Genomic DNA, 12,047 nt, shown 5'->3' with positions numbered 1-12,047 from the left:
TCCCAGGACCCCAGGTCATGACCTGAGCCAAAGGCAATCGCTTAACCAACTGAGCCATCCAGGTGCCCACAGTCCTTGGTTTCTCATACCATTCTGCAATAAAAGGAATCAGGATTCTTCAGAGCAGTGGCACATTCTAGGACTGGGGCAGTGAATGTTGAGGATAAATTTGGAGCATTTTGCAGCACTAGTGAATGAGACGTGCTCAAAAATCAAAACAGCAGGCGCCTGGGTGGCTCAGTGGGTTAAAGCCTTTGCCTTCAGCTCAGGTCATGATCCCGGGGTCCTGGGATCGAGCCCCACATCGGGCTCTCTGCTCAGCGGGGAGCCTGCTTCCTCCCCTCTCTGCCTGCCTCTCTTCCTACTTGTGATCTCTGTCTGTCAAATAAATAAAATCTTAAAAAAAAAAAATTCAAAACAGCACGAGTACATCAAAAGGACACAGGGGCCAAATGAAAGAGTTCCTAGTCCAAAAGTTCTCAGTCAAACCTGGACAATTTAAGCAAAAAAATTTTAACATATTGGATCATAATGCAAAGTTGGTGGGAATCAACTCTCCGTGACTTTTAGATTCCATCAAATACACTGTAAAGTGATGAGTCTTCTTTCAAAATGACAGTGTTTCTAATGTGGCAGAAATGGTATCTTTTGCAAATACTTAAATTTATGTAAAATACAGTGTGAACCTAAAAATGGGTAATGGGCACCTAGTTTTTCAGACTTCTTCCAGACAGCCATGAAGAGCACTGCTCTGGGTTGGCTATTCTACCTAGTTTCACAGAGTGTTGGTTTCTGATGTGAACATATTGAACTTTGCCAAACTTGGCCAGCATACCTCCAGGTGCTTTGTGCTGATTTATAAATTTCTGTGAGCAGTGTGAGTCTCTTTTCTCACCTTCTACCAGCATTTCACAGTGTCAGACTTTATGATCTTTTTCATGCTGATGAATGTTATCGTGTGTTATTTTACATTTCATTTCCCTGGTGACTAGGGTGGTTAAGCATCTTTCATATTTTTGTTCTGTTATTAAGGCTGCTGTTTCTGGAATTGACTCCATCTGCTCTGCTTCTTTAATTACTTTGTAAAACAGATTTACAGGGATTAAAATGTATATATATTCTGAATATTAACATTTTTCCTATTAACACTTTCTACTAATTTTTAATGTTTATATACTCAAAATTATTCTTTTTTTCATTAAATCTGGATTTTAAACCATAGTTTGAAACTTTCCTTACAGAAAGAGGAAGTTGTCAGCCCCATTATTGGTCTGGCTTTCCCTTTTACATCAAGATAGATTGTAGAGGGTGCCTTAAATAGGGGCTCAGTCAGTTAAGCGTCTCCCTTCAGCTCAGGTCATGATCCCGGGGTGTTGGGATCCAATCCCACATCCAGCTCCCTGCTCAGCGGGGAGCCTGCTTCTCCCTCTGCCTTCCACTCTATTTGTCTCTCATGAATAAATAAATAAAGTCTTTAAAAAAAATAAAGATAATTGTAGATCCCTGATACATTTAGAGGTTATTCTTATGTGAGGTATAAGGTGTAAGGTCTGCATCTAATTTTATCTTTTCCAGTCGGCCAAACAGAGGTGCCAACAATTAGATTTTTAACTAGAAATTCTACCTTTGCTGCTACAATTTGAAACACAACCTTTAGCATGTATTAAATTTCCGTATCCACGTGGGTCTGTTTGTATGTTTTCTACTCTATTCAGCTAGACTTTCTATTCAGGTCCCAGTACCAACCTTGTTAAACAGGATTTAGAAGATATTTTCAAGTCAAATAGGATTATTCTCTCTCTTTGTCTCTCTCTCACACACACACACACACACATCCACACACCCTTGTACTGACTCTTTCAATATCTCTCTGTCAGTTCTTGCTTATTTTTCCATATGAACTTGAGTGTTAACTTGTTTAGTTCAAGAAAAAGCATATTCTTTTATTAGGATTATGTTTAATTCATAAATTAGGGCAAACTGACATGATTTATCCAAAAACATAGGGTGTTTTTCCATTGATTAAAGTCTATTTTTGTCCTTTCAGGAGAACTTAAAAGTTTTCTTGACATATTTCTAGTTAAGTTTAACAAGAATAAGTTTAATGAGTTTACATACTTCTTAAGTTTATCCCTAAGCATCTCTGCTCATCTTTGTCTCAATTATAAATGAGGTTTTATCCTATGTACCATCATAATCCTCTGACAAAGTATTGTTTTGGATATGAAAGCCACTGATTGCTGTGTATTAATTTTATTTAAACAACCTTACTGAACTTTTTATTCTTTGAGCCCATTTTATGTTGGCTCCTTAGGATTTTTCAGGTATGCAGTCCTAGCATCTGCAAATAGATATACCTTTATACCTTCTTTTCCAACTCTGTGTCTCCAACTGATTTATCTCACTCCATGTCCCAGTATCAGTAGAGCAGTTGAGAAACAAGTGGAGGTGGTATGCATCCTTGCTTTTTCCCAGCCTGAAGGCAAATGCAATTGGTGTTCCTCTATTAAGTAAGATGATGTGAATGTGTATTTTATAAAAATATAAATAAATAAATATCAGTTTCTATTTCGCACTGAATGGCTGTTAAATTTTCTCAAAGGCTCATTAGCATTTATGATGATATTTATATTTATATATCCTTTAGGTATATTAATACAGTGTATTAGGTTAATGGATTTTCTAATACCAGAACAATTTTGCACTCATTGAATGAATTTTCCTTGGTCACAGTATATTCTTTCCTTACAGTGATGTTCAATTCTACCTGCTAATATTTTATCTAGAACCTTCATACTTGTTCTGTTGCTTTCTTTTTAGTGTGCTGTTTTTGTAAAGTGTAGGTAACAGTGTTATTCATGCTTCAAAAATTAGGAGGATTTCCTTCATTATCAATGTTCTGGAATAATTTTTGGACAGTTGGATGCTCTGATCTCTAAAGGTTTCATGGAATTCTCCGTGAGATCATATGGGTCTGATTAATTTTTTAAAAATAATTCCTTAATAGTGTAATTCTTCTTTTATGGAAATTTGTCTTTTTAAACCTATACATTTAATAAGGGTCAATTTTGACCACCTTTATTTCTCTAGGAAATTAATAATTTAATCTAGTTGTGTAACAGTCTGAAAGTGGTATCTTGGGAATTTAATTCCTTCTGTTTTAGTGTTTTTTTGAAACAATTCATTGATTTAAAAAAATCAGTGTCTACAAATGCACACTTAACGAATGAATTATTGATTGATCTCAGCTTGCATAAACACATTTCTTGCCCCAAAGGTTTATTTCTCATTTATCACAGGTTACCATCTTGAATATACTTAAACAAGGAAAGCAATTTGTGCCTCATGGTAACTGACAGTTTATGGTATGGCTGGTTTTCCTTAATTCTGGAAATTCCAAAAAAAGAGGAAAAATCATAAAATATCAAAACAAAAATAGTACATTTCATCAATTCAGCAAGCAAAAGCAGTTGGAAGCATTGAAAGTTTCATCCGCTACCAAAAAATAAAAGGGCTGCCTTGGCTGTCTGCATCAACAGAGTGTGCAGCTGTTGATCTCAGGGTTGTAAATTCAATCCCCACATTGGGTGTAGAGATTCCTTAAAAAATAAAATCTAAAAAAAAAGTTTCATCCAATAACAGAATAATGAAAATCAACGCTTAGGGACTTGGGTTTATTGGACACTACTGCTTGAGCATTAGTGAAGGGAGTGAACTCTTTCAAAAACACTTTGATTTTTCATATTTAGGTCTTTAATCCAACCAGATTTGCTTTCTCATGTGGGGTGTATCATTGTGTTTCAATTGTTTGCTATGGGTTAAATTTCTGGATTTGCGATTTAATCCCCTACAGTTAAGTTTCTAACTTTTAATAGGTGAATTTAACTATTTATATTTATTAAGATCACTGATTTATTTGACATATTTCTGTGGTATTATGTTTTATATACTGTGCTTTTTCTTTTTTTTGTTGTTGTTGTTGTTGTTGCTGTTTCTGACCTTTGGCTGGATTATTAAAATTCTCCTTATTCTCCCTGCCATATTTCCCTCCAGTGGTTCTGGTGACATTCTTGTAATGATTACCCTTTATATTTTAGATGCATGGAGATAAATTAATACTTTCTAATCAAGTTCATCATTATCATTCTCTTCTCAAAGTATAGCAAAGAATTTAGAAAGTTATTCCCATCCAAACTTCACTTTGCGTGTTTTTTCAACTTTGCTTTTATTCCTCTCTCTGATTATGTCTTTTAGGCAATACAGATTTAGCTTTTCTCACATACTGTGTTGATTTTTTTTCTAATGTCCATCACTGCTTCTACCAAAATACTCATTTCTTCTGGTTTTAGTTTCTATAAGTATTTTCTCCACTGACAATCTACGTTGACAGAAACTTTTCCTTCTGGGCCTGAAATGTCTAGTCCTTTCATAGTTGAATGATGGCTAAGTTGGGATATATTTCCAGACTGACAATTTTATATCAGCATTATTAAGATATTATTCATTACTTTTGGGTCTTTGGTAAGTAAGCAATTTGTTTTCATTCTGAATACTTTTAAGACTTTCTCATAATCTTACTGTTCTGCAGTCTTACCGGAAAGCATTTGGGTGCTGGATATGTCTTAATTCGTACTTGGGCATTGGTGTACCTATTCAGTTTTAGGAACTCATGTTATTTTTCAGTTCTGGAAAATGATTAAACATTATCTCTTCATACCTGTGTCTCCTCACTCTCTAGAGCGTTGGCATTCTTCACTTGTGGTCTGTGGATCTGCTGGGCGTCCGAAAACAGAATTTAGTGGGTTAATGATTTTGAATGTGAAAAAGAAATCCTTCATTTTCACTGATCTCTGATTGAAATTTAGCATTCCTTCAACAAGCCACAATAGTATTAGTAGTTTCTTTGACTTTCTCATCTATAGAAGGCAGAGATACTTTAATATCACATAAAGGTTAGAGCAAGTATCTCAAAACACATTACATCTGTTCTTCACTGCTTTGAAATTACATTAGTTGTAAGCCCTCTGGCCAGATCTTATTTAATTACTAAATAAGCTCTTAAATTGCTGTATCACCCATTTAAATAATTTTTACATTTGTATTTAATAGTCATTAGTTTCCTTTGAAATTCTGTGCTTTATTTTATGCCTTTAAAACATTAACCATGTATTTCCAATTTTACATTTCTTCTTTTCCCACCAAAATACCAAATCTATATTACGGTGTCCTGTTCTCTTTTGCTATATGGCATGTCTACTATTCACTCTACCAGAAGACTTTATTTTTTTTTTTAATTTCATGAATTTCTATTTACCTGGTTTTTAAATCTTTCTTTTTCTATTCTGGTCTTGTTCTATGAGTGTTAATTTATCACTTTGGATGCTCTAAACTTAGTGTTAGCCCCTTTCTGACTGCTCTGTTATTTCCAGTTCCTCGTGTTGGCAGATTCTCCCATGTGGTTTTAAAATTCTGTCTGGGAGCTCATCCTCTTTGGCTCTTCATCTGGGAGAATTTGTCATGGAGACTTTTAACTTTTGCCTTTAATGTCCGTTTCACATTCACTTCTGCCAGGGCCCTGCAGGGGGCACTGTTCTGAAGCCAGCATTCACGGGTATTTCTCAGGTTGGGCTTATACGAGGCCTGAATAGTGTGTGGACTGGGTTCTACAGTAATGCGTGATTCAAGACTTTCTGCTCGCATTCCAGAATGAGCAGCCTGCTTTAGGGTTCTTATCATGCTGTGTTTCAACACCCATCTGTATGCCCAGAGCCCATTTCCAAACACTGTTCCCTTACCCCCAGTTGGCCACAACTCCTTCCCTGTAGAAATTTAAAATACCAGCCCACAAGGCGTTTATCTGCCCAATGCCTCCAAGGGCTCCAGCATTTCAACTCCCATTCATCACTCTGGTTTCGAGTTTCTTCTGTTCTGGCACTATGAAAATGTTCTTTGTTTTTCTGGGTTTGTTGTTGTTGTTGTTGTTGTTTATGCCTAGTATGTGTTTTAATGTTTTTGATTGTATTTTATGCAGCATTTGTATGTAATTGGGGGCTGAGGGCAGAGCTCTGCTTCTGTTCATCTGTCCTGACCAGTCTTTATAGAGTGATATTTTTAAAGCAAAAATGTAATCTTGTCATTCCTCTGCTTACATCCTTTAAGCCACTTGAATGTTAGATTCCTAAGGGCAGAAAGCTGGTCTGCCTTGTTTGCTACTGTTTTTCTATAAATCTAGAAGAGCACATAATAGGGGCCTAACAAATAAGGGTTAAATGATGAAATACATTATTCCCCACACTTTTAGATCAAAGACCAACACAGTTAACATAGTTTAGTGGTTAGCATGTCCTATCAGTGGACTTAATATAGCCCTTGCATGATTTGGCCGGTGCTACCTCTGGACCAGCTTTTTTTGTCAATTTGTATTTATGCTTCCTGGTCTCTTATCCTATTTACAAAATTTAGGCTTAATGTAAGCCTGAAAGAGCTTAAAATCAAGACATTATCCATAAATTTCAGTAATTTTTCCCCTTTGTTTGAATGGCACTAACTGACATGAGCAATAAATATTACAATCATACATGCTTGACTAGTTATATTCTCTAAATTCAGAAGTGAGTATGGGCGAAGGTATATTATACTGTGTGTGCATGTGTATACACACACAGCTTATTTATTTGGTATATTTCTGGGTCACTGTGCAAAATGTTTTGTTCCTCATATAAGTGATGAGTAAACATTTATATATTCACATATTTGATGAAAGGGTTGGATATCCAAGTAGCAAAATAAAATATAACAAAAGAGAAAAAAACTGAGTTGTTTTATGTCTGACTGCTCTTCAGTGTGTTCATGGAAATGTATACTTCAGAACATTCTAATCACAGCCTTTTTTGGTAGAATGTGTCCCAAGTTGTGCTGAATTGAGATATTTCATCTTCAAGGCTAGAAACAATGAAAAGGGGAAGAAATTTGCTATTCCAGAAGCACCATATTATAATATGGTTAAAAACTAGTAGTTGGCCCTGTTGAAGTCATTTTGTTGTTCGGTGACTAATCTTTGATACAAACTCACCTTCACTAAGATATTTAAAATCACAAATGGATTGCCTGAAATGGACCAGACCTCCGTAAGTTGCTTAAATGTCTTCCTCCCCTCCTCTTCTTCCCCATCTCCTCCCCCTTTTTTCTATCAATCCATGCAGGAAAAATGTAGACAACTAACAGACATCAAATAGCAAAATGGGCAGGCAGTCAGCAGACCGAATCATCTAGATGTATTTAAGCGTTTCCCCATAACCTAAGCTTAACATAATTTGACCAGTAAATTCTATAAATGTCTGTTTCCTTGTACTCAAAGTAAACATGAATTTCAAAATGTGTAACAGATCAAATTTTACATATTGAGATGTACATAAAAAAATGAAACTTTGTTTTCTGTGACAAACAGTGGTAGACAAAAACTTGCCAATTTAAAGGCAGCAATTCCTCTGAGCTAAACATTCACAGAATAAATATTCAGTCAGTTCAAATGCAAATTAATGACCCAAGGTACCGCTTTCCTCTGGAGCCACTCCACTTTCTCTCTCTTAACCACTGCCTACTCTAATCTTACTCTGCTGTGAGAGGATTACAGACTCTTTGCATCCTGTTCCACTTCTCATTGATCTTTAAACATTTCAATCAAATCAGCCTTTCAGGTTGTTGGGTTGGGTTAGGTTGGGTTGGGTTGGGTAGGGTTGAGTTGCGGCGGGTTGGGTTTGAGGCGTTAAAAAATCTTTCAAGTGATCATGTCGTGCCACCTGGTGGAAATTTAGTATTTTTCAGGCAGAACCAAATGGAATTTCTCTGACTCATATACTCCTGGTTCTCTAAGTTTGATTTAGTCACAAGGAGATTCTGATGAATTATGCAAAAACAAAGCCAGCTGAGGCAGTCTCCATTCTGTATCCCAACCCTATCAGTTCAGTATTTTCCCAAAAGAAATCTTCACATCTGCCCTCTAATCCTCCTAAATTTTAAAAAAAAATTAATAAATAAATTCAAACAAAACCTAAAGACTAACCTTACATTCTACTTTATGAAGAGGTAGCCAATGAATGTCTTACCCATAAGTTTGTCTTTTTCCCAGACAGGTTTGTGTTTTCAGTAAAAAGATAGTTCTACAAAGTTATTCAGAAATAGCATTTTCTTCTAGTGTGATATGCAGAGTGCTTAACCCTGCCATCTGAAACTGCCATGTGGGGGGTACAGCTGTGTAATGTTTTTATATGTTTTTAGAGGATAGTAATGTTGTAGACTCATACTGATGGGAAGCTAATTTCTTTACTGCACATTATTTCTGGATTTCTTGGTAAAGAATGTACACTATATTAGCATTCAAGAATGACATCATGATACTATATACTTTATTAACTGTATTTTGTATGCGAAGCCATTCAGTGAGGGATTCCTCGGGTGGCTTTTTTTTTTTTTAATACTATTTTTTTGTTGTTTCTTTCCCTCATTTCAGATTAGAATCCCCCACACGGAGTCTAAGCATGGATGCCCCAAAGGGTGTTCATATTAAAGCTCATGCTGGGAAAATTGAGGCTCTTTCTCAAATGGATATCATTTTTCAAAGTAGTGATGGAATGGTGAGTTTGGTGTATGAAGCTCCTGTTGTATGTCCTGATGACTTTCGGAGCAGACAGAAACTATCAATTCTTCATACCTACTGATCCAACTACTCTCAATGGGGCGGGGTCAACTGGGCATTACCTGTAAATGACAACCATGACCAGGTATTGCCTTGCACGCTACACTTGCTCACATCAAATTATGTTTAAATAAAAATTAAATATGAAAAATTAGAGCTTTAAAAGTCAGCCACAATAAGGATAAAATCTGGAACTTCAAGTCCAGAAATAAAACATCACTGGTACAAGCCAAAGCCATAATGAGGCAGTAGAGCCCTCTCTCCACACTGATTGCTCTAGGACTAGATCGATTCATTACCTGAGTTCAGGAACATTAACAGGTTTCTCCAAACCTGGACCTATCTTCTCATTTGTCAGTAGGAAAAATAAGATTTGCTTAACTATGTCACAGGACATTGAGAAAGCAATGTGGTAATATGGGTGGCAACATTTTGAAATTATTATATTAATTTGATATTAAGAGGAAGGTGTGGGGGCACCTGGGTGGCTCAGTAGGTTAAAGCCTCTGCCTTCGGCTCAGGTCATGATCTCAGGGTCCTGAGATCGAGCCCCAAATCGGGCTCTCTGCTCAGCAGGGAGCCTGCTTCCCTTCCTCTCTCTCTGCCTGCCTCTCTGCCTACTTGTGATCTCCGTCTGTCCAATAAATAAAATATTAAAAAAAAAAAAAAAAAAAAAAAAAAAAAAGAGGAAGGTGTGGTTGAGGCAGCAAATGGAGGCCATGAGAGGCAGCTCATGAGTGTGGACAGGACCTGTCCAGTGGCAGGCTGCTAGTAGAATGTAAAAGACATCCAGTGAAGCCCTTTCAAGTTGTAATTTAAGAAGTTATGGTGCCAAGAGCAGATAAATGCAAAAATGGAAGTCAGGCATTTTGGAATCTCATTACTAAATTATAATGTCACTTCATACTTAGAATATATTACCTATTACCTTGAAAAAAAATACTAATTTTAGTTTTGAAATAGTCTCACTTATTTCCACAAATAAGGTGCCATTTTTATAGTAGCACATAGCCTGACTCTTAAGTTAATGTCCCTTATTACTGGGAGCTAGTTCAAAGTGAGGAGATATATTCCCATAAAGATAATGCAGGTGAGCAAGGAAGGGGTATGTAGACTGCCAGTGACTAGAGTTTGCTAGAAGAGCAAGAAAAAAAAATAACAACTAGAAAACATATTCACTGATTAACCATAAGAAACGAGAGCAGAGAAGCCAACAAGGAAAAGCTAAACGCACATTAATGAAAACCAGGTAGCCACAGAACCCAAAGCACTGGACAATAGCATAAGTAGGTTCTGTATTAAAAAAAAAAATACAGTACACGTTTAATTTCATTTACTCTGATGGTGTCCCAGACCACAAGGTAATTTGCTTCTAATACTGTTCACCCACTGCTGCCCATGGCAGTGGTCAGTCTTCCAAGAGGGCATACAGACTGCAAGCATCAGGTTATGAAAAAAGTGGAGTTCATGGATGAGAGGAAGTGTCCAACATTGTTTGTAAGGAAAAACATTATGCCCGCCCATGACACGCTTTAATTCCTTTATTAATAAGTAAACGCCCCGGTATGGGTAAGATTGGGCTACTCAGTAGGATGGTTCCTTGTTCCCAAAAAGATTTCCCAACCTCAATTCATGGCCATCTGTTTACATTTCAATGTAACTAAATTGTCATGGGAACAAAAATCCCAATAGCTTTCATTTAATTTTAGTTGTCTTTGGTCTGTGTATCTACTGCTTTTTCCACATCTAAGAGAAGGCAGCTGAGTTTCAAATAATATTTTAGAAGTTAGGGAAATGGTTGGTAGCTAATAGGATAAAGTTAATGTCCTCTCACGGGAAAACAAAACCAGCAGAAATTTCAACATTCAGAGGTAAAAATTATTTAGATGAATTTATTTCTGAGGCCTGTATTTTATCCTAATGGGGGTAGAGGTGATTTAGCATAAAGTCAAAATAGGTCACAAGACATATATGAATTAACAAAACTTTTTTTTTTTTCAGGTAATTCTGAAAGGTATTTTTAGTACAGCATCATAAATCTTCCTAGCTCAACTAGCACAATGGGTTAAAAAAAAAAAGACTTCTCTTCAGTTTGGAGAGGGAGTTATTAAGCCCCTGCCTGAATGGAAAACAGAAATAGGCTTTAAAAGAGCCTGATAATGTCTTAAGTCAAGTCAGGTGCCTATTTCACTTTCTTTGCAGAGAAGAAACTAATCTGCTTAGACCATTTTGAGATAGGAGTTTCATGCTATCGTGTTCATTCTCCTTTACCACTTCATCTCTTGTTTTCTCCCAAACAGCTTGTGCTTGATGCTGAAACTGTGTGTTTACCCAAGTTGGTTCAGGGGACTCAGGGTGCCGCCGGCAACTCACAAAGACTGTATGAAATCTGTGTTTGTCCGGATGGGAAGCTTTACCTGTCCGTGGCTGGCGCAGGTACCACGTGCCATGAAAACAGTCACATCTGTCTCTAAAGCCCCTGACTACTCCACGGAGCACCTGCCTCATTTCAGTGAGCTTTACAGACACTGACCTCAAGCCTTCACACCAAGCAACTTGACTTCCTGGTGGATGGTGGATGGAAAGTAGGAGGGCACGCTTTCCAAGGGAACTCAGAAAAATGTACCAGTGATGGTGTTCTGATGAAAATACATGATCTCAGAGTGGTATGTGCATATTAGACACAAAAGTCTGGCAATAGCAAAAAAAAAAGTTTTCATTCCACTAGGTTTATTTTCATCAGCGCCATTGTGACTTTTTCTTTCTTGTGGATAATCAGTCTACAATGAAATATTTAATTGCTCTGTGGAATTAATTTATGCTGTTCAACTGTGAATATCTAACTCCCCATAAAAGTAACATTCGTCAATACTAAAATGCCTCCAAAGTTCTATGTGCTGTTCCCACCATATCACGCAAACCCACGAGTTCTCTCATTTTAATGCAAAGTGTGTCAGGTTTCACAAGAAATCGTCAGGTTTTGAGAGGACTTGGGTTAATCTGATTTTCAATCTGTAATCAAAGGAATAAATTATATAAACTCAGTCATGTTTTCTTTATATATATAGTCATAAGCAATAAAAATCAACCTACATTTTTCACAAACTTCAGTTTGTCTTCCTTCCTTTAATCCCCATGACAGCGCTTTGAGGTAATATTTTCCCCCAAGTTACTTGGTAATTTAAAAAAGGTTCAGCTAGGACAAGTCAGAAGGTCATGCAGCAGCTAGTGGAACTAAACTGAAATGTGATCCTACGTATGAACAGCTGTTTTTGTTTCGAAAATCTCTGGTATGTTGTCTCATTCCATCCAAACACCAGCCTGCGTGAGAACTGTGTAGATGGGATGATGA

At 36.8% G+C, this 12,047-nt stretch overlaps 1 protein-coding gene across 2 annotated transcripts in view; it reads left to right on the top strand.

Annotated features, from left to right (window-relative positions):
- The window catches only part of SGCG (sarcoglycan gamma), a 124,677-nt gene extending 112,873 nt beyond the window's left edge, over positions 1-11,804 (top strand). For both annotated transcript variants that reach the window (XM_080798720.1, XM_080798721.1), the window contains exons 7-8: positions 8,510-8,633; positions 10,996-11,804. In XM_080798720.1, the coding sequence (XP_080654846.1) occupies positions 8,510-8,633; positions 10,996-11,169 (298 nt within the window). In that variant the 3' untranslated portion in view covers positions 11,170-11,804. The remainder of the gene's footprint in view (positions 1-8,509; positions 8,634-10,995) is intronic.
- The last annotated feature ends 243 nt before the right edge of the window (positions 11,805-12,047 follow it).

This window comes from Martes martes, assembly GCF_963455335.1.
Source record: "Martes martes genome assembly, chromosome: 3".
In the NCBI taxonomy this organism is placed as follows: domain Eukaryota; kingdom Metazoa; phylum Chordata; class Mammalia; order Carnivora; family Mustelidae; genus Martes; species Martes martes.
Note: the sequence above shows the minus strand (reverse complement) of the source record. Positions and strands in the feature narration are given on the sequence as shown.